The sequence below is a fragment of the Drosophila mojavensis genome, unplaced genomic scaffold, assembly GCF_018153725.1.
Source record: "Drosophila mojavensis isolate 15081-1352.22 unplaced genomic scaffold, ASM1815372v1 contig_277, whole genome shotgun sequence".
Lineage (NCBI taxonomy): Eukaryota > Metazoa > Arthropoda > Insecta > Diptera > Drosophilidae > Drosophila > Drosophila mojavensis.
Genome location: NW_025318822.1, coordinates 5,461,968 through 5,485,204, shown reverse-complemented (window position 1 = coordinate 5,485,204; position 23,237 = coordinate 5,461,968). Strand labels below are relative to the sequence as shown.

The following is a 23,237-nucleotide window of genomic DNA, read 5'->3' as shown; positions in this document are numbered from 1 at the left end:
GCAATCACGCAGCAGCAGCAACAACTAACTCGTCTATCCACACATGGTCTACAATCAGCACTATTATCCTCAGCAGCAGCAGCAGCAGCAGCAACTCAAATCCCAATCAAATTACTTGCAGCATAGCTATATCAATGGCTATAGCACACCCACTCAACTACCCCAATCGGTGGTGCCGCCGGGTAACAATATTAGTATGCTGTCACCGAACACACGTCAGAAGCAGATTTGAAATCGAGGGAGCGTGCCTGACATACTACGAGAATTAAAAACGGAGCTGCAGCAAGCGGAAAAGCGTCGCATCCGTCTGTACAGCCACATGAGGATGAACAGCAGGCCTTGGCATTAACTCAGCCCCAACTGCCACAGCAACTGTCCAACAGCCAGCAGAACAATGCCAACATATTCAAGAGCTGACTGTGCCGGCACAGAAACTAGCGCAGCAGCATCAGCTCCATGGGCTTCCCGCTCGAACGAGTGGCAAAGGTGGTGAGCCTGTGTGGCATCGATGATAAAAGGTACGTTAGTATATCCTAGGCAGAGTATATGCCATGTCTCATTGATTGATTTATTGCTTTTTACATACCATTTAGATAATCGAGCACCTCATTCCATTGGGCGAGTTAATGGGATCTCGGATTCGAAGAAACAAAAATCTCGGCGGCTCTTTTGAAATTTAATAACAATAAGGACAAAGCATTAGACTATTTAATTAAGTAGTTCAATTCAATTAATTTGATATGATGGCCGCCCCGGCGCTCCAAGCAGCTAGAGGCGCGGATTCCAATACAAGCATCCCCACTATATACCGCAAACGTATTTTTGTTTATTTGCATAAATAATTGGAGCTACCACAAAACATAATGCTAAATCGCTTAAGTGTACATAAATATATATATTATATATGTGTGTATATATATTCATATATATAATATATGCTTTAATATATGCATATACTTTAGAAAACAGCAGAATAAATACAGCTGCTTATTGCTAAGCGCTCGACATAGTTCAATTCATGCCCAACATTAGTAGATTTATAGCATGCTCGACATTGCCGTCGGCCAGAGTCAAGTAGTTAACATTTTGGGTGTGATTTATGAAGCCCATTGCTGCCATGGTGCGCAACTGTTCGGTGAAGCGATGTCGGCGATAGCAACGAGGCAGCACATCGCTGTCATCGCCAGCATCATCATCATCATCCTCGGGCTCATCGACAGCTGCAGCCGATTCACTGGTATCTGTGGCTCCTGACTCCATGTCCATGTTCTCCACAGCTGAAGAAGGCGGTTGCTGCTGCAGTGACTGAAAAGCCCGTGCCAGCTCATTGCGCAAGAGTTCTGATGAGATGGCAGCAGCACTGCCACCTGTAGTGCCAACAGCAGCTGTACCACTGGCAGCAGCCGATGTGCTGGTGCGAGGTCGTTCATCGCTGAGTGCCTCATCTACATTACGTTGAGCTATGTTTGACAACGAGTTAAAGGAGCTCATGTCGACGCGGGCCAAAGCATTAGCCAACTGTTGGCGACTGATCTGTCGTATGTTGGCCAGTTCATCTCTACGATTGGCTGCTAGGGTAGCAGCTGCTGTGCTGCTGCTACCACCACTGCTGCTGCTGCCGGCACCCAAAGAGTTCTCTTCCTCCGATGAGGTTGTGGACTCTGAGGCAGCTTGTTCCTGAACTAGAAATGAAAATGTCATAATCAGGCATGAGAGAATTCCAATTCAGTGAAAGCACTTACACTGCGTGGCAGAACTGTTACGTGCCAATTCCTTACGTATGGTATCGACTATAAATGAAGCTGCATCACAAATTAAAGGATAATCTCGCACCAGATTCTGCACCACCTCCGGCTCATGAAGCATATTGAACAGCACCGAGTCGCGAATCAGAGCCTGAGCACCCAAATTACGCCGAAATTCTGGATACTCAGCTAAGATTTTTTGTAGTATGTTAAAACGGGATGTGACACTGATTTGCAAGTGTGAAGTCAGTGAAAATAGCTCCTGTATGTGCTTAGTGTTGATATCGCTGGCGGCAGGCGGCTCGTATGGTGTATACGATTTCATTTTACGGAAACAATGAACAATAGCGTTTGGTTTCATTGTGCTTGAAAGCTTGCAGTCGTCGTTGAGCAGCTTGCCCAAATAGCATATATCTGCATTGAAGAGCACACAATGAATTGGCGTTATTGCTTATACTAAACGTGTACACACATATATAGTATATAACTATATACATACCAAGTTCATTGGCATCGAACTGCAACTGCAGCTGCTCGGTAATGATCTTCTTCAAGTATGCCACATCCTGTTCCATATCAATATTGTGCACGGGATAAAAGTCACTCAACTTATTTTTAACATGCACACCAGCGTATACAGTACTCGTAGTCATTTTCGTTTTGATATATTTTTCTACTTCTTGTATTCTGTATGCTTTGTTTTGAAATTTATTTGCAACTGCGACTCGTCGTCTCGTAAAGTGCGTAGCGATTAACGATAACTGGTATGCAATATATCGAATATACATACGCAGAGCAGTGTTGCTCTACTTTTGAAATATAATGATCGTCCAAGTCGTTATCGATTGATTTTGAATATTCAGAATTTTAGACTTGTTTTTCTGTACACTTTTTTGTTTGTTTTTTTTTTTTTTTTTTTTTTTTTTTGAAATGGCTAGCATTGAGACTCAAACGGAGAGTTCGCGATTGCAAAGGCATAATATCAAAAGAACATCGGAAGCTCAGAAAGCTTTAATTCCGAACCAAGATAGCGAAGATCTAACTATTAAGTCCTGTGAATTTGAAATTTTCGGTATTGTGCACGGTATGTCATGACAGTAGACAATACTATGAAAATTATGTGAAATTAATAGTTATCCAATTGCAGATGTTTCATTTCGACATGTAAGAAATGTCTTTAATTGATTGTCCCTTATTACGTTAATAATTTAATTAGTATACATTGAGACGGGCTCAAAAAGCTTAGCATTCGCGGATGGTGCATGTATACCCAGCATAAAACAATTAAAGGACTGATACAGGGGTACACAAAAAAGCTTCGAAGCTATGTAAGTTGTCAAATAAAAACAAAACAAAACCATTATACCCTGATTTCCCATTTTCAATGGGTTCAGGGTATAAACAGACATTAATGATGAACTTTTAGGCGTATTTGGTTAAGATATACTGGTAGCCCGACTAGCCGTATTGACAAATGTGTATTTGGCCCAACAGAGGAATTGAAATATTTTTCCTACGATGCCTTTACCATTCTCAACTTTTTGCAACAGCAATAAAACCGGCTTATCACATTCAACTGCGTAGTGTGACCGTTTCATGATATTGGCAAAGAGTAAATTATATGGGGACACTGATTCACCAAAGTGCAACGCTGCGTGATATACAATCAAGTAAACCAAACGGCATTGCAGTTGAAATCGTTTCGCTCATCGCGGCCCGTGACCAAACAATAAAAACAACCTATTCAATAGAATATTCTGTACAGCAAACATTTGGAATAAGCATTAAATAAAGTGTGCATTGAAATAATAGCTACATCACATGAGTGAGCTGATTGCCACTTTCAACACGCGCAAGACTTTCACTTTTTTTCCTGAGACGATAAATGAAAAGAAAAAACAACAACAATTACCAATCTACACAAATAAGAGCGCAACACCTAGGAGGAAAAAATGAGAAGACAAGCGGGTAGACAACAGCATAGCTAGATACCTAACTGAAAACGCGACGATATAGATATTTTGTTAAAAATAGTGCATAATAATAATAAACCACAGAAATGCAACAGCAGCAACAGCGATAACAACAATAACAAAACCCCTGCATGGCTGTGTGAGTGTGTAATTTGGCATGTATATACATGCGTGCCTATGTGTATGTGAGTCAGTACGTGTATGCAAGGGATAAGAAATTAACCAAAAAGCGGACTATCAATTTGTCTCTCTGTCTGTCTGCATTTGTCTGCCTGTGTGTGTGTGTGTGTGTGTGTGTGTCTATACATGTGTGCGTGCTTGTATTTGTATGTGTATGTACGTGGAGTACAGATTTGGGTCAATTTAAAATTGTGAGTGAAAACATAAACTTCATTGCATTTTTGCTAAAAAAAACACATCAAGTATCACAACATGGACAGCAGAATACAAACGACACAACAGCAACAACAATCATCTCGGAATTCGCAGCTCACTGTCAATCTGGGCGGTCCAAATGCCACTAGTTCTACAGAATCCAGCGCACCACCACGCGTTGACATCGGTACGACTGGCGTCAGCAGTGGAAGTAGCAGCAGCAACAGCAACATAAATAATAACAAACGCAACAGCAATAAAAACAAGAACAACAATGGACATCAACGCAGCCATAGTATAACCAACGCAGCGGCCACATCGTTTGTAAATCTCTTCGATGGATTCACCTCACGTGTTTCGACGGCTGTAAGCGTTGCCGGCAGCATCACTACCAATGCCATGGAACGGAGTCATAGTGCAGCCAGTACGCCCAGCTCAACACATTCTGGAATTGGCGTGGGTGCCGGTTCGATAGCTAGTCTTACGAGCATGGGCTCGCTGGGTACAACAGCTAATGCATTTTACTCCTCAATAGGCAGCGCTCTCAATTCACTCACATCACCAATAACAGCAGCAGCGGCAGCGGCGACAGCAACCACAACAGAGGTGGTGGTAGCTGCAGCATCGGCCATCACAAATCATTTGAGTTCGCCTACCAGTGGCACACCCCCGCATGGTCTGGGCGTAAACGATGAGGACTGCGATGATAACGATGAGGAGGAGGACGAGGATGATGCTGTTGACAATGATGGACATATAGCAGCGCCGACACCATCCAAAACGTGGGCTGAGATCAGATGTGTTGTCCAAGACATTCGCAAGGATCTGTCCAATCTATCGACGATGGTGCCCACCAATGTTCAGTTCCGTCATCTATCCGATGGCCGTGCACGGTGCTATTTCCTGAGTACACCGCCACACAACTGGGAGACCACGTTGCTCTTTACTGACATCAACCTGCGACAGCATGACGAACAGCAGCTGCAGCAGACCAGTGGCGTTGACATTGATGCTGCCACTGCCGGTAGTCCAAGTGGAGCAGCATCACCAACAATAAACCTTCCATCGTTTCATTTTGGTCCACAGCCTAAGCCCAGGTTTGAAAACTTGTTTCCTTGACTGCTGAAAATTGTATAAAACTTGGCTTTTCTTTCATAGATTGATTTGGCAAACACTACTCCAACAACCCATACCCAGCAGCCAAGTGGGAAGCGGCATAGGTGGAAGTGGTGGTGCCTATCCATGTGCTCGAGAATACCAATTGATGCAGGAGCGCAAGCGTTTGTCTACATGGGGTATTACATCGTATGAACTGCATAAGCCCAGCGGCAAATTGGTCTTTCCTTGCTTAAACGATCTGTATCAATGCCTGGACACGGGATATAATGTGAGCAGTGCATGTGGAGCGTGCATTTAGTCATATATTAATACATGTTTTTATTGCTTTGCATTTATTTTGGCAGTCTGGTCTGCTTTTTCCCACACAACTGCGAACATGCCCCGAGTGGACGGCTTTGGATCCACAAATCTGCCCACAGAACTCCGATCTGATTGCTCATATCAGTGACTGTGATATCTGGGTAACGCACACGCTAAGCGGTCATGAGAAACGTTTGACGTACACGAGAAGCGGCCGACACACGTTTGCGGATGATGCATTAAGCGCAGGAGTGCCATCGTATGTGATGCAAGAGGAGTTCAGTCGCTATCAGGGCTATTGGTGGCAGCCGCACTCAGATGATGGCATCTATCGTATTGTTTACGAGGAGGTAGATGAAACGGATGTGTCCCTTTACACATTCCCTTCGTCGACGGCTGTGCCTGGCGAGGTGGATGAGTATCGCTTTCCACGTAGCGGCACACAAAACGCCAAATCCAAATTGAAGCTTGTTCAATTTGTGCTCAACAAGCGCTGCTAATTAGCGAGATAACCATCAAGGATTTACCCTATTCCTTGTCGGCGGTGTTTCCCTGGCTGGAATACGTCGTGCGTGTCGGCTGGACACCGGATGCCAACTAGTATGCGACAAATCTTGTGAGATATCAATATAGCACTGTACTTATATTCTATTTTGAATTCACAGCGTCTGGATGCAGGGTCTTAATCGCAAGCAGCAGCGCTTAGATGTTATGCTAATACCGCTGGATAACTTTTGCGAATCGTACAGTAGTCAAGTGTCCACGCCGACAGATTCCATTGGGGATCACAGCTGGCGCAGTCCATATAATCGCACAATAACGCCGCTGCAGGTCATATATACCGAGCAGTCAGAGAGCTGGATCAATGTGCATGATATGCTCTATTTTCTGGAAGTGGGTGATACGAGCGTCACCTATCTATGGGCCTCTGAGGAGACGGGCTTTAGACATTTGTATCTTGTCACCTCCAGCTTACTATTAACTCATGTCAATGGCAGCCAAACGGATGCGTCGGCTGCCGCAGCCGCTGCTCAGCATCCCAGTTTTGTGGAGGCAGCCGCACTGCAGCCACGCATCGTTAATAAGGTGGCCCTGACGAGCGGTGAATGGGAGGTGCTGGCACGTAATCTATGGGTGGACAAGCCCAATCAATTGGTTTATTTTGTGGGACTGCGCGATACTCCATTAGAGAAGCATCTCTATGTAGTTAGCTTGCAGCGTCCAGAGCACATACGTCTGTTAACCGAGCCGGGGTACTCATATCTGGTGGAGTTTGATGATGTAAGTAGTAGCTCCCCTTAAATGACCAAGTGACTGACGTAGTCTTTGTGCATATCCATTGATAGCTATGCCAGTTAATGTTGCTCGTCTATTGCAATATCCAACGCCTTCCAAGCTGCAAGGTGATGCGTGTCACGCAAACCTGCCAGAATGGCGGTGTCAATGGTATACAGATCTCTTTGGTTGGATTTTTGCATGAGGGCGGCAAGCCGGAACCACAATATTGCCCGCAAATCTTTCGCCCACAGCTGCCATCAGGCGATATCGTCTACGCCATGGTCTTTAAGCCTCACAACTTTCAATTGGGAGTTAAATATCCCACGGTGTTGAATGTCTATGGCGGACCAGAGGTGCAAACCGTTAACAATACATTTAAGGTAAGCTCCCACTATTCAATAAATTCTTTAAATAATCATAATCGCCATCAGGGCAAACATCAGTTGCGCATGCATATGCTGGCTGCCCAGGGCTATTGTGTGATCTGCATTGATTCACGCGGTTCCAGGCATCGTGGCATACGTTTCGAGAGTCATATTCGGGGTCGCATGGGTCAAGTGGAATTGACTGATCAGGTGGATGCCCTGCGCATACTCTCGGATCAACTGGGATACATTGATATGGACCGAGTTGCCATACATGGCTGGTCCTATGGTAGGGCTTGATGAAATCTATCAATTGCTATGTATATATATATATATATGTCTATATTATGTTCCCTCAGGTGGTTATTTAAGCTTGATGGGCTTGGTGCAGTATCCGGAAATCTTCAAGGTGGCCATTGCGGGAGCACCAGTCACGAATTGGGAATACTATGATACAGGCTATACGGAACGATATATGGATATGCCCAAGTGCAATGAAGCGGGATATACAGCTGGCTCGGTACTCAATTATGTGCATGCATTTCCCGACGAGTGAGTGTGAAGAATTGGCTGATTTTTCAGAGCGATATAATACTCCATCTATCTCTCTACTTTCTCTAGGGATAATCGACTGCTGCTCATTCATGGTCTGATCGATGAGAATGTGCATTTTAATCACACGTCACGACTGATCAGCGCTTTGAATAAGGCAAACAAGCCCTATGCATTGCATTTGTTTCCCGAGGAGCGACATTCGTTACGCAATTTAGAATCGAATAAGAACTACGAAACGAAATTATTATCATTCTTGCAAAACTTATGAGATTCATAAAACACGCACGCACCCCACACAGCATCCTATTACATGTAATATCGTAATTGTTGTTAAATTAAATCTTTTTTTAATTTTATGAAATATTTTAAAAATTTGCAATATAATTAATTAACTGTTGCCCTGCCTCTGTTCAATACTACTCTACTCTCATTGTAAGTAATTTTAATTAATTATTTCTACAAATATTCAATTTTTATTATTATTTTCCTCATACTTTTACACACTACATACTCTTAATTTACAATTAAATTGTGTTCTATTGCACAACTGTACATTTAAAAAGATAAATCTAAGTCGTAAATCTCTTGTTTTTGTTTTAAAAGTGCTCCACTTCTCAATTATCCCATCCCGCACAAACTATTTACAGCTTGTCATGCTGATACCGCAAGCCATTAATTAACGATAGTTGTCTATTTTAACGATATATTTATATATATCTAGAATTGTATATCTGCTTATATTCGATAAACAACTTGCAATATATGTATATTTTAAATGAGTTCAGACCGAATGAAAAAAAAAATAAATTAAATTAAATATATAGTAAACCATAATAAATATTTAGCTGAAAAACATCGCTTAAAAACTTTGTGCTTTTCATGTGAAGTATAGTGTAAAACCATAATATTAAATAAAAACAAGTAAGAAGGCTCCAGTCGAGACTGCTCGACTAGGAGATACCCTGAACCCTCCAAGCTGATATTCTAATCAGTCTGGACTTCTTTTATGCACACATACATACACATGCACTTATAAGCACGCGCTCTGCTAACTGCGCAGTAAGCAGCGACTGCGCTTGGGCTGCGCTGCAATGTGGGCAATATTATGACAATTTATTTGTTGAATAATTTCTTTTGTAGACATACAATCTTAATGAAACTTTCAGATGGTTAAAATATGTGTACATTCCCAAGCACAAGTCTCTAGTACTTGAAATGCGTTTTTTACGAAATGGGGGCGAAAAGGGCGTGGTATCCAAAATCTGTAAATTACAAAATGTTTGTGTCCATTAACTCTATATACAACGCAAATTTGAAGTCTCCAGGTTTAAAAGTGTTCAAACTAGGCTAAAAAAACCAAGTCGATTTTTCGATTATTCTCGATAAAAAAGTTATCGGGTGAGTTATCGAAAAAATAAAGCAAACTCGTACTGCCTATGGTATACACGAGTATGCATGCCAAATTTCAGCTCTCTAGCTCTTATATCTTCTGAGATCCTTTTGCTCATACGGACGGACGGACGGACAGACGGACAGGGCTATATCGACTCAGCTCGTCGTCCTGATCAAGAATATATATACTTTATGGGGTCTGCGATGATTCCTTCTGCCTGTTACATACTTTTCACAAAACCATTATACCCTGATTTCCCATTTTCAATGGGTTCAGGGTATAATTACCCTAAACTCTGTTGACCCAATAACATATTTCACGATCAACAAAATTCGATTTCAAAGAATTTACGGCATCTCGCATTTTGAAATAGTTCAAGCTAAAAGCAGTTCACCCCCTTAAGGGCAATTAAAAGAGAATTAGATTTTTTTGTTTTCAAAATAAATAAATTCGTTTATTTTAAAATTGGTTGCTAACTTAAAAATAGTTTAACAATTAACTTAAATTATCCGTCGGGTCTAGAACTAAATGTATCGGTGAAGATTCTTAATCAGTCTGCTAAACTAAAAACTAATATCAAGTATAGGAGAGCTATGGCTGGGAATGACTTTAGTCGACCTCCTCCACGGTGGGTCCCTTGTAACCGGCACCACCAAAGCCGCCCGCCTGCTGGCCACAGTTGGCGTTGTTGCTCTGTGGCTGACCTTGTTGGTGCATCTTGGTCATAATTGGGGAACAGTGCTGCGTAAGTTCCTTCAGTTTGTACTCGTACTCGTCCTTGTCGGCTGTGGTGTTGGCGTCCAGCCACTTGACCGTCTCGTCGCACTTCTCGAGTACAGAAGATTTCTCGCTCTCACTGAGCTTGTCGGGAGTGGCCTGCTCCACGGCCTGCTTCACGCCGAACACGTAACTCTCGAGGCTATTGCGAGCCGAGATGCGTTGGCGCTGCTTCTCATCCTCGTCGGCGTAGCGCTCGGCCTCGTTTACCATGCGATCGATCTCTGCCTGCGAGAGGCGGCCCTTGTCGTTCTTGATGGTAATGTTCTTGGCTTTGCCGGTGCTCATCTCTTTGGCTGATACGTTCAGGATACCATTGGCGTCCATGTCGAAGGTGACCTCGATCTGGGGCACGCCGCGCGGTGCTGGCGGAATGCCCGACAAATCGAAGGTGCCCAGAGCATTGTTGTCTCGCGTAAGGGCACGCTCGCCCTCGAACACCTGAATGGAGACACCTGGCTGGTTGTCCGAGTACGTGGAAAAGGTCTTCGTCTGCTTGCACGGGATGCGCGTGTTGCGCTCAATCAGCTTGGTCATCACGCCGCCTGCCGTCTCGATGCCCAGCGAAAGGGGAGCCACGTCCACTAGCAGCACGTCCTGGATCTTGCCGCTCTGGTCGCCGCTGAGTATAGCTGCTTGGACGGCTGCACCGTAGGCCACCGCCTCGTCGGGGTTGATGGAAAGGTTCAGGCTCTTGCCGCAGAAGAACTGTTGCAGCAAGTTCTGCACCTTTGGAATGCGCGTCGAGCCGCCGACGAGCACAATGTCGTGGATCTGCTGTTTGTCCATTTTGGCATCGTTCAGCGCCTTCTCCACTGGCGCCAGTGTGTTGCGGAACAGATCGGCGCACAGCTCCTCGAATCTCGCTCGGCTCACCTTTGTGTAGAAGTCGTGGCCCTCAAACAACGCATCCACCTCAATTGTCGCCTCTGTGCTAGACGAGAGCGTGCGCTTGGCTCGCTCCGCCGCAGTGCGCAGGCGACGCAGAGCACGAGGATTAGAGCGCAAATCCTTCTTGTACTTTCGCTTGAACTCCTCCGCCAGATGGGTGACCAGTCTGTTGTCAAAGTCCTCGCCGCCCAAATGTGTGTCACCGGCCGTAGCTCGCACCTCGAACAGCGAACCCTCGTCGATGGTTAAAATGGATACATCAAAGGTGCCGCCACCCAGATCGAAGATGAGCACATTGCGCTCTCCCTTCAGATTCTTGTCGAGGCCATAGGCCAGTGCCGCCGCCGTCGGCTCGTTGATTATCCTCAGCACGTTGAGGCCGGCTATGTGGCCTGCGTCTTTGGTGGCTTGGCGCTGCGAGTCGTTGAAGTAGGCGGGTACTGTGATGACTGCGTCTGTGACGGTCTGGCCCAGATACGCCTCGGCTGTCTCCTTCATCTTCGATAGCACCATTGAGCTGATCTCCTCAGGTGCAAAGCGCTTCTGCTCTCCCTTAAATTCGACGCCAATCTTGGGCTTGCCACCTTCGCTGACTACCTTAAAGGGCCAGTGCTTGATGTCCTCTGCTATTTTTGGATCGTCGTACTTGCGACCAATCAGACGCTTCGCATCGAATACTGTGTTCTTGGGGTTCATCGCCACCTGGTTCTTGGCCGCGTCACCAATCAGACGCTCCGAATCTGTGAAAGCCACATAGCTGGGCGTCGTTCTGTTGCCTTGGTCATTTGCAATGATCTCCACCTTGCCATGCTGGTAGACACCCACGCAGGAATACGTGGTGCCCAAATCAATTCCAATAGCTGGCATTCTGTTTGTTTTGTGTTCTGTGTTCTCCTTCTTTTCTCTTCTGTCCAACTTCTAGTTGTTGTGGAAATGGATTTCCACTTTCTCTTTCTTTTACTTTTATAACTAACTTTTCTTTTAACTTCCTTAACTTTTGAGATTAATTCGACTTTACTTGGTTTCAAATTATTCTGTTGTTGTATTTTAGCTTGTTCAGCTAGTCGCTTGTTTGTATTTCGCTTCTGTCTTTCGACGTTTTCAGTTCACTTGCTTGAATTGAATTGAGCCAAAGAGCGAACTTCTGCCGTATTTATACTCTGGCGCTCTCTGTTCGAAATTTCTCGACGCGCTCTCTCGAATCGACTCGAATGTCATTTCCCCTCGTTGTGTTTGCGAGTGAGTGCGAATGCGAGCGCGATAGCGCTAACGCATTAACAGAGAGGGGTGGTTGGAATTTTCTCGAAGGCCTTAGGGGCAGAGAGTAACGGCTGTTTGTGTATAGCTTGACCTACCCCAACAATTGGCTATCATTTCAATTTCTAGAAAATTCATTGGTGCTTCTAAGTATTCTCATACTTGAATAAGCGAATGCTGACTTAACAGACTTGTTTTCGACATCACGTTTCAAAATCGAAGCATATACAGTGGAACTCGTGTTTGGCAGTCAAACACAGACATATGTATGTTTGTATGTATGTTCATGTGTATATATGTATGTACATATACTCTTACATACATACATATGTACATACATATGTATGTGCACACATATATATGTATGTATGGATATACATACATATGTATGTATGTATACATACATATGTATGTATGTATACATGAAATATGCTTTAATATTAATATTTGAAGTTTTTATTGGCGGATACCATGCCCCTCTCGCCCTAAATTTTTCCAATACTAGCAATAATTGCTTAGGCGAATATACACCATTGAACGTTATTATGACGTTCTGAAAGTTTGATGAAGATATTCGCACTACAAGGGAGTTTATTCTACAAATAACTTCTATTGCTCACACCGCATCTCAAGCGCAGTCGCTGCTAACTGCGCAGTTAGCAGAACGTCTGTTTATGCTTGCGGGTGGATGCATGCGTGTGGGTGCATGTGTGCATAAAGGAAATGCAGAATGGTTAATATATCAACTCTTTGTATTGGTAGAGCTGGAAGTGGAGGAACTGGAGTGGAATCATTCAATCAATATGTATATTATCCCCACTATGTAGTGATGTAAATGATGTATGGCACACCATATACATACATATGTATGTATGCATAATAATAAAACACATTATTAAACGTGGATGTGCGGCAGTGATGCCAAGTTGTCTAATTTTAGCATTAAATATACTAAATTGTGTACCGATATTTTGGTTAAGAACAGTGATAAATTGAATTGCCATTTGTAATTGTGTTTAATGCGAAAGGAGTGCTAAAATGCCCAAGGAGACTTATAGGCAAAAATTTCGGGATTGCTGGCTACAGTAGGCAGATTTCAAGTCGTGGATAGCCCGAGACGAAGACGACAATAATAAGGCGTACTGCAGAATCTGAAAATGTAGTATAAATTGTAAATTTATAACAAAAAATCGTGTGTCCTGTTTTCTGTCATTTTTATACCCTGAAGCCATTGAAAATGGGAAACCAGGATATAATGGTTTTGTGAAAAAGTATGTAACGGGCAGAAGGAATCATCGCAGACCCCATGAAGTATATACACTTATAAGCACGCGCTCTGCTAGCTGCGCAGTAAGCAGCGGCTGCGCTGCAGTGTTGGCAATATTATAAGAATTTATTTGTTGAATAATTTCTTTTGTAGACATACGATCTTAATGAAACTTTCAAAACGTAATCATATGGATCATATGAATATGTGTGTACATTCCAAAGCACAAGTCTCTAGTACTTGAAATGCGTTTTTTTATAAATTGGGGGCGAATGGGGGCGTGGTATCCAAAATCTGTAAATTACAAAATCTTTGTATCGTTTAACTTTATATACAGCGCAAATTTGAAGTCTCTAGGTCTAAAAAAGTTCAAATTAGGCTGAAAAAACCAAGTTGATTTTTCGAATATTCTTGATAAAAAAGTTATCGGATGAGTTATCGAAAAAAATAAAGCAAACTCGTACTGCCTATGGTATACACGAGTATGCATGCCAAATTTCAGCTCTCTAGCTCTTATATCTTCTGAGATCCTTTTTGCTCATACGGACGGACGGACGGACGGACGGACAGACGGGCTATATCGACTCAGATCGTCATCCTGATCAAGAATATATATACTTTATGGGGTCTGCGATGATTCCTTCTGCCTGTTACATACTTTTCACAAAACCATTATACCCTGATTTCCCATTTTCAATGGATTCAGGGTATAAAAATAAAAATAAAATTTACATCACTAATGTGCGGAAAAATATGAAAAATATTATAAAGGAATCCAAGCAATTCACATATGAAAATATTCGTTTCATTATAGAGTTAAACATGTAAAAATCTTATCGATAAATGGAAACCAAATATGTGTACACGTGATTAATAATTAATGTACATCGGCAAATAATTCTCCATAAATGTCATTATCAAAATGAATTTTTAAGTTCAACGATTTTACAGCATCTCGCAAGTTTAAACTGAAAATTTGTTTTCCCTTTTCAGGAAATTAAAAGACAATTAGATTTTTTTTTTTTTCAAAATAAATTAATTCGTTTATTTTAAAATTGGTTGCTAACTTAAAAATAGTTTAACACTTAACTTAAATTATCCGTCGGGTCTAGAACTAAATGTATCGGTGAAGATTCTTAATCAGTCTGCTAAACTAAAAACTAATATCAAGTATAGGAGAGCTATGGCTGGGAATGACTTTAGTCGACCTCCTCCACGGTGGGTCCCTTGTAACCGGCACCACCAAAGCCGCCCGCCTGCTGGCCACAGTTGGCGTTGTTGCTCTGTGGCTGACCTTGTTGGTGCATCTTGGTCATAATTGGGGAACAGTGCTGCGTAAGTTCCTTCAGTTTGTACTCGTACTCGTCCTTGTCGGCTGTGGTGTTGGCGTCCAGCCACTTGACCGTCTCGTCGCACCTCTCGAGTACAGAAGATTTCTCGCTCTCACTGAGCTTGTCGGGAGTGGCCTGCTCCACGGCCTGCTTCACGCCGAACACGTAACTCTCGAGGCTATTGCGAGCCGAGATGCGTTGGCGCTGCTTCTCATCCTCGTCGGCGTAGCGCTCGGCCTCGTTTACCATGCGATCGATCTCTGCCTGCGAGAGGCGGCCCTTGTCGTTCTTGATGGTAATGTTCTTGGCTTTGCCGGTGCTCATCTCTTTGGCTGATACGTTCAGGATACCATTGGCGTCCATGTCGAAGGTGACCTCGATCTGGGGCACGCCGCGCGGTGCTGGCGGAATGCCCGACAAATCGAAGGTGCCCAGAGCATTGTTGTCTCGCGTAAGGGCACGCTCGCCCTCGAACACCTGAATGGAGACACCTGGCTGGTTGTCCGAGTACGTGGAAAAGGTCTTCGTCTGCTTGCACGGGATGCGCGTGTTGCGCTCAATCAGCTTGGTCATCACGCCGCCTGCCGTCTCGATGCCCAGCGAAAGGGGAGCCACGTCCACTAGCAGCACGTCCTGGATCTTGCCGCTCTGGTCGCCGCTGAGTATAGCTGCTTGGACGGCTGCACCGTAGGCCACCGCCTCGTCGGGGTTGATGGAAAGGTTCAGGCTCTTGCCGCAGAAGAACTGTTGCAGCAAGTTCTGCACCTTTGGAATGCGCGTCGAGCCGCCGACGAGCACAATGTCGTGGATCTGCTGTTTGTCCATTTTGGCATCGTTCAGCGCCTTCTCCACTGGCGCCAGTGTGTTGCGGAACAGATCGGCGCACAGCTCCTCGAATCTCGCTCGGCTCACCTTTGTGTAGAAGTCGTGGCCCTCAAACAACGCATCCACCTCAATTGTCGCCTCTGTGCTAGACGAGAGCGTGCGCTTGGCTCGCTCCGCCGCAGTGCGCAGGCGACGCAGAGCACGAGGATTAGAGCGCAAATCCTTCTTGTACTTTCGCTTGAACTCCTCCGCCAGATGGGTGACCAGTCTGTTGTCAAAGTCCTCGCCGCCCAAATGTGTGTCACCGGCCGTAGCTCGCACCTCGAACAGCGAACCCTCGTCGATGGTTAAAATGGATACATCAAAGGTGCCGCCACCCAGATCGAAGATGAGCACATTGCGCTCTCCCTTCAGATTCTTGTCGAGGCCATAGGCCAGTGCCGCCGCCGTCGGCTCGTTGATTATCCTCAGCACGTTGAGGCCGGCTATGTGGCCTGCGTCTTTGGTGGCTTGGCGCTGCGAGTCGTTGAAGTAGGCGGGTACTGTGATGACTGCGTCTGTGACGGTCTGGCCCAGATACGCCTCGGCTGTCTCCTTCATCTTCGATAGCACCATTGAGCTGATCTCCTCAGGTGCAAAGCGCTTCTGCTCTCCCCTTAAATTCGACGCCAATCTTGGGCTTGCCACCTTCGCTGACTACCTTAAAGGGCCAGTGCTTGATGTCCTCTGCTATTTTTGGATCGTCGTACTTGCGACCGATCAGACGCTTCGCATCGAATACTGTGTTCTTGGGGTTCATCGCCACCTGGTTCTTGGCCGCGTCACCAATCAGACGCTCCGAATCTGTGAAAGCCACATAGCTGGGCGTCGTTCTGTTGCCTTGGTCATTTGCAATGATCTCCACCTTGCCATGCTGGTAGACACCCACGCAGGAATACGTGGTGCCCAAATCAATTCCAATAGCTGGCATTCTGTTTGTTTTGTGTTCTGTGTTCTCCTTCTTTTCTCTTCTGTCCAACTTCTAGTTGTTGTGGAAATGGATTTCCTCTTTCTCTTTCTTTTACTTTTATAACTAACTTTTCTTTTAACTTCCTTAACTTTTGAGATTAATTCGACTTTACTTGGTTTCAAATTATTCTGTTGTTGTATTTTAGCTTGTTCAGCTAGTCGCTTGTTTGTATTTCGCTTCTGTCTTTCGACGTTTTCAGTTCACTTGCTTGAATTGAATTGAGCCAAAGAGCGAACTTCTGCCGTATTTATACTCTGGCGCTCTCTGTTCGAAATTTCTCGACGCGCTCTCTCGAATCGACTCGAATGTCATTTCCCCTCGTTGTGTTTGCGAGTGAGTGCGAATGCGAGCGCGATAGCGCTAACGCATTAACAGAGAGGGGTGGTTGGAATTTTCTCGAAGGCCTTAGGGGCAGAGAGTAACGGCTGTTTGTGTATAGCTTGACCTACCCCAACAATTGGCTATCATTTCAATTTCTAGAAAATTCATTGGTGCTTCTAAGTATTCTCATACTTGAATAAGCGAATGCTGACTTAACAGACTTGTTTTCGACATCACGTTTCAAAATCGAAGCATATACAGTGGAACTCGTGTTTGGCAGTCAAACACAGACATATGTATGTTTGTATGTATGTTCATGTGTATATATGTATGTACATATACTCTTACATACATACATATGTACATACATATGTATGTGCACACATATATATGTATGTATGGATATACATACATATGTATGTATGTATACATACATATGTATGTATGTATACATGAAATATGCTTTAATATTAATATTTGAAGTTTTTTATTGGCGGATACCATGCCCCTCTCGCCCTAAATTTTTCCAATACTAGCAATAATTGCTTAGGCGAATATACACCATTGAACGTTATTATGACGTTCTGAAAGTTTGATGAAGATATTCGCACTACAAGGGAGTTTATTCTACAAATAACTTCTATTGCTCACACCGCATCTCAAGCGCAGTCGCTGCTAACTGCGCAGTTAGCAGAACGTCTGTTTATGCTTGCGGGTGGATGCATGCGTGTGGGTGCATGTGTGCATAAAGGAAATGCAGAATGGTTAATATATCAACTCTTTGTATTGGTAGAGCTGGAAGTGGAGGAACTGGAGTGGAATCATTCAATCAATATGTATATTATCCCCACTATGTAGTGATGTAAATGATGTATGGCACACCATATACATACATATGTATGTATGCATAATAATAAAACACATTATTAAACGTGGATGTGCGGCAGTGATGCCAAGTTGTCTAATTTTAGCATTAAATATACTAAATTGTGTACCGATATTTGGTTAAGAACAGTGATAAATTGAATTGCCATTTGTAATTGTGTTTAATGCGAAAGGAGTGCTAAAATGCCCAAGGAGACTTATAGGCAAAAATTTCGGGATTGCTGGCTACAGTAGGCAGATTTCAAGTCGTGGATAGCCCGAGACGAAGACGACAATAATAAGGCGTACTGCAGAATCTGAAAATGTAGTATAAATTGTAAATTTATAACAAAAAATCGTGTGTCCTGTTTTCTGTCATTTTTATACCCTGAAGCCATTGAAAATGGGAAACCAGGATATAATGGTTTTGTGAAAAAGTATGTAACGGGCAGAAGGAATCATCGCAGACCCCATGAAGTATATACACTTATAAGCACGCGCTCTGCTAGCTGCGCAGTAAGCAGCGGCTGCGCTGCAGTGTTGGCAATATTATAAGAATTTATTTGTTGAATAATTTCTTTTGTAGACATACGATCTTAATGAAACTTTCAAAACGTAATCATATGGATCATATGAATATGTGTGTACATTCCAAAGCACAAGTCTCTAGTACTTGAAATGCGTTTTTTATAAATTGGGGGCGAATGGGGCGTGGTATCCAAAATCTGTAAATTACAAAATCTTTGTATCGTTTAACTTTATATACAGCGCAAATTTGAAGTCTCTAGGTCTAAAAAAGTTCAAATTAGGCTGAAAAAACCAAGTTGATTTTTCGAATATTCTTGATAAAAAAGTTATCGGATGAGTTATCGAAAAAAATAAAGCAAACTCGTACTGCCTATGGTATACACGAGTATGCATGCCAAATTTCAGCTCTCTAGCTCTTATATCTTCTGAGATCCTTTTGCTCATACGGACGGACGGACGGACGGACGGACAGACGGGCTATATCGACTCAGATCGTCATCCTGATCAAGAATATATATACTTTATGGGGTCTGCGATGATTCCTTCTGCCTGTTACATACTTTTCACAAAACCATTATACCCTGATTTCCCATTTTCAATGGATTCAGGGTATAAAAATAAAAATAAAATTTACATCACTAATGTGCGGAAAAATATGAAAAATATTATAAAGGAATCCAAGCAATTCACATATGAAAATATTCGTTTCATTATAGAGTTAAACATGTAAAAATCTTATCGATAAATGGAAACCAAATATGTGTACACGTGATTAATAATTAATGTACATCGGCAAATAATTCTCCATAAATGTCATTATCAAAATGAATTTTTAAGTTCAACGATTTTACAGCATCTCGCAAGTTTAAACTGAAAATTTGTTTTCCCTTTTCAGGAAATTAAAAGACAATTAGATTTTTTTTTTTTCAAAATAAATTAATTCGTTTATTTTAAAATTGGTTGCTAACTTAAAAATAGTTTAACACTTAACTTAAATTATCCGTCGGGTCTAGAACTAAATGTATCGGTGAAGATTCTTAATCAGTCTGCTAAACTAAAAACTAATATCAAGTATAGGAGAGCTATGGCTGGGAATGACTTTAGTCGACCTCCTCCACGGTGGGTCCCTTGTAACCGGCACCACCAAAGCCGCCCGCCTGCTGGCCACAGTTGGCGTTGTTGCTCTGTGGCTGACCTTGTTGGTGCATCTTGGTCATAATTGGGGAACAGTGCTGCGTAAGTTCCTTCAGTTTGTACTCGTACTCGTCCTTGTCGGCTGTGGTGTTGGCGTCCAGCCACTTGACCGTCTCGTCGCACCTCTCGAGTACAGAAGATTTCTCGCTCTCACTGAGCTTGTCGGGAGTGGCCTGCTCCACGGCCTGCTTCACGCCGAACACGTAACTCTCGAGGCTATTGCGAGCCGAGATGCGTTGGCGCTGCTTCTCATCCTCGTCGGCGTAGCGCTCGGCCTCGTTTACCATGCGATCGATCTCTGCCTGCGAGAGGCGGCCCTTGTCGTTCTTGATGGTAATGTTCTTGGCTTTGCCGGTGCTCATCTCTTTGGCTGATACGTTCAGGATACCATTGGCGTCCATGTCGAAGGTGACCTCGATCTGGGGCACGCCGCGCGGTGCTGGCGGAATGCCCGACAAATCGAAGGTGCCCAGAGCATTGTTGTCTCGCGTAAGGGCACGCTCGCCCTCGAACACCTGAATGGAGACACCTGGCTGGTTGTCCGAGTACGTGGAAAAGGTCTTCGTCTGCTTGCACGGGATGCGCGTGTTGCGCTCAATCAGCTTGGTCATCACGCCGCCTGCCGTCTCGATGCCCAGCGAAAGGGGAGCCACGTCCACTAGCAGCACGTCCTGGATCTTGCCGCTCTGGTCGCCGCTGAGTATAGCTGCTTGGACGGCTGCACCGTAGGCCACCGCCTCGTCGGGGTTGATGGAAAGGTTCAGGCTCTTGCCGCAGAAGAACTGTTGCAGCAAGTTCTGCACCTTTGGAATGCGCGTCGAGCCGCCGACGAGCACAATGTCGTGGATCTGCTGTTTGTCCATTTTGGCATCGTTCAGCGCCTTCTCCACTGGCGCCAGTGTGTTGCGGAACAGATCGGCGCACAGCTCCTCGAATCTCGCTCGGCTCACCTTTGTGTAGAAGTCGTGGCCCTCAAACAACGCATCCACCTCAATTGTCGCCTCTGTGCTAGACGAGAGCGTGCGCTTGGCTCGCTCCGCCGCAGTGCGCAGGCGACGCAGAGCACGAGGATTAGAGCGCAAATCCTTCTTGTACTTTCGCTTGAACTCCTCCGCCAGATGGGTGACCAGTCTGTTGTCAAAGTCCTCGCCGCCCAAATGTGTGTCACCGGCCGTAGCTCGCACCTCGAACAGCGAACCCTCGTCGATGGTTAAAATGGATACATCAAAGGTGCCGCCACCCAGATCGAAGATGAGCACATTGCGCTCTCCCTTCAGATTCTTGTCGAGGCCATAGGCCAGTGCCGCCGCCGTCGGCTCGTTGATTATCCTCAGCACGTTGAGGCCGGCTATGTGGCCTGCGTCTTTGGTGGCTTGGCGCTGCGAGTCGTTGAAGTAGGCGGGTACTGTGATGACTGCGTCTGTGACGGTCTGGCCCAGATACGCCTCGGCTGTCTCCTTCATCTTCGATAGCACCATTGAGCTGATCTCCTCAGGTGCAAAGCGCTTCTGCTCTCCCTTAAATTCGACGCCAATCTTGGGCTTGCCACCTTCGCTGACTACCTTAAAGGGCCAGTGCTTGATGTCCTCTGCTATTTTTGGATCGTCGTACTTGCGACCGATCAGACGCTTCGCATCGAATACTGTGTTCTTGGGGTTCATCGCCACCTGGTTCTTGGCCGCGTCACCAATCAGACGCTCCGAATCTGTGAAAGCCACATAGCTGGGCGTCGTTCTGTTGCCTTGGTCATTTGCAATGATCTCCACCTTGCCATGCTGGTAGACACCCACGCAGGAATACGTGGTGCCCAAATCAATTCCAATAGCTGGCATTCTGTTTGTTTTGTGTTCTGTGTTCTCCTTCTTTTCTCTTCTGTCCAACTTCTAGTTGTTGTGGAAATGGATTTCCTCTTTCTCTTTCTTTTACTTTTATAACTAACTTTTCTTTTAACTTCCTTAACTTTTGAGATTAATTCGACTTTACTTGGTTTCAAATTATTCTGTTGTTGTATTTTAGCTTGTTCAGCTAGTCGCTTGTTTGTATTTCGCTTTTGTCTTTCGACGTTTTCAGTTCACTTGCTTGAATTGAATTGAGCCAAAGAGCGAACTTCTGCCGTATTTATACTCTGGCGCTCTCTGTTCGAAATTTCTCGACGCGCTCTCTCGAATCGACTCGAATGTCATTTCCCCTCGTTGTGTTTGCGAGTGAGTGCGAATGCGAGCGCGATAGCGCTAACGCATTAACAGAGAGGGGTGGTTGGAATTTTCTCGAAGGCCTTAGGGGCAGAGAGTAACGGCTGTTTGTGTATAGCTTGACCTACCCCAACAATTGGCTATCATTTCAATTTCTAGAAAATTCATTGGTGCTTCTAAGTATTCTCATACTTGAATAAGCGAATGCTGACTTAACAGACTTGTTTTCGACATCACGTTTCAAAATCGAAGCATATACAGTGGAACTCGTGTTTGGCAGTCAAACACAGACATATGTATGTTTGTATGTATGTTCATGTGTATATATGTATGTACATATACTCTTACATACATACATATGTACATACATATGTATGTGCACACATATATATGTATGTATGGATATACATACATATGTATGTATGTATACATACATATGTATGTATGTATACATGAAATATGCTTTAATATTAATATTTGAAGTTTTTTATTGGCGGATACCATGCCCCTCTCGCCCTAAATTTTTCCAATACTAGCAATAATTGCTTAGGCGAATATACACCATTGAACGTTATTATGACGTTCTGAAAGTTTGATGAAGATATTCGCACTACAAGGGAGTTTATTCTACAAATAACTTCTATTGCTCACACCGCATCTCAAGCGCAGTCGCTGCTAACTGCGCAGTTAGCAGAACGTCTGTTTATGCTTGCGGGTGGATGCATGCGTGTGGGTGCATGTGTGCATAAAGGAAATGCAGAATGGTTAATATATCAACTCTTTGTATTGGTAGAGCTGGAAGTGGAGGAACTGGAGTGGAATCATTCAATCAATATGTATATTATCCCCACTATGTAGTGATGTAAATGATGTATGGCACACCATATACATACATATGTATGTATGCATAATAATAAAACACATTATTAAACGTGGATGTGCGGCAGTGATGCCAAGTTGTCTAATTTTAGCATTAAATATACTAAATTGTGTACCGATATTTGGTTAAGAACAGTGATAAATTGAATTGCCATTTGTAATTGTGTTTAATGCGAAAGGAGTGCTAAAATGCCCAAGGAGACTTATAGGCAAAAATTTCGGGATTGCTGGCTACAGTAGGCAGATTTCAAGTCGTGGATAGCCCGAGACGAAGACGACAATAATAAGGCGTACTGCAGAATCTGAAAATGTAGTATAAATTGTAAATTTATAACAAAAAATCGTGTGTCCTGTTTTCTGTCATTTTTATACCCTGAAGCCATTGAAAATGGGAAACCAGGATATAATGGTTTTGTGAAAAAGTATGTAACGGGCAGAAGGAATCATCGCAGACCCCATGAAGTATATACACTTATAAGCACGCGCTCTGCTAGCTGCGCAGTAAGCAGCGGCTGCGCTGCAGTGTTGGCAATATTATAAGAATTTATTTGTTGAATAATTTCTTTTGTAGACATACGATCTTAATGAAACTTTCAAAACGTAATCATATGGATCATATGAATATGTGTGTACATTCCAAAGCACAAGTCTCTAGTACTTGAAATGCGTTTTTTATAAATTGGGGGGCGAATGGGGCGTGGTATCCAAAATCTGTAAATTACAAAATCTTTGTATCGTTTAACTTTATATACAGCGCAAATTTGAAGTCTCTAGGTCTAAAAAGTTCAAATTAGGCTGA

The 23,237-nt window shown here is 43.8% G+C and overlaps 4 protein-coding genes and 1 pseudogene across 4 annotated transcripts; 1 reads left to right on the top strand and 4 right to left on the bottom strand.

Annotated features, from left to right (window-relative positions):
* Nucleotides 1–825: 825 nt before the first annotated feature.
* On the bottom strand, nt 826–2,517 carry LOC122757038. Its single transcript, XM_044008223.1, has 3 exons — nt 2,245–2,517; nt 1,743–2,159; nt 826–1,682 (listed from the first exon to the last, which is right to left on the bottom strand). Exons 1-3 carry the CDS (start codon nt 2,396–2,398, stop codon nt 1,012–1,014), a joined length of 1,242 nt encoding a protein of 413 aa, XP_043864158.1. The 5' UTR covers nt 2,399–2,517; the 3' UTR covers nt 826–1,011.
* A 1,315-nt stretch (nt 2,518–3,832) lies between these two features.
* Nucleotides 3,833–8,291, top strand: LOC122756709 (dipeptidyl peptidase 9-like). The gene is given in 10 exon segments (XM_044008222.1): nt 3,833–4,559; nt 4,629–5,190; nt 5,252–5,480; nt 5,557–5,998; nt 6,001–6,112; nt 6,178–6,793; nt 6,859–7,170; nt 7,222–7,444; nt 7,515–7,707; nt 7,777–8,291. Coding segments are annotated over 10 exon segments (3,300 nt in total). The 5' UTR covers nt 3,833–4,150; the 3' UTR covers nt 7,979–8,291.
* Nucleotides 8,292–9,622: 1,331 nt separating this feature from the next.
* LOC6574441 (major heat shock 70 kDa protein Ba) lies at nt 9,623–11,893 on the bottom strand. The gene has a single exon (XM_002000452.4). It carries the CDS (start codon nt 11,636–11,638, stop codon nt 9,713–9,715), a length of 1,926 nt encoding a protein of 641 aa, XP_002000488.2. The 5' UTR covers nt 11,639–11,893; the 3' UTR covers nt 9,623–9,712.
* Nucleotides 11,894–14,310: 2,417 nt separating this feature from the next.
* LOC122757049 lies at nt 14,311–16,677 on the bottom strand (annotated as a pseudogene).
* A 2,412-nt stretch (nt 16,678–19,089) lies between these two features.
* On the bottom strand, nt 19,090–21,458 carry LOC6574439 (major heat shock 70 kDa protein Ba). The gene has a single exon (XM_002000450.4). It carries the CDS (start codon nt 21,197–21,199, stop codon nt 19,274–19,276), a length of 1,926 nt encoding a protein of 641 aa, XP_002000486.1. The 5' UTR covers nt 21,200–21,458; the 3' UTR covers nt 19,090–19,273.
* Between the last annotated feature and the right edge of the window lie 1,779 nt (nt 21,459–23,237).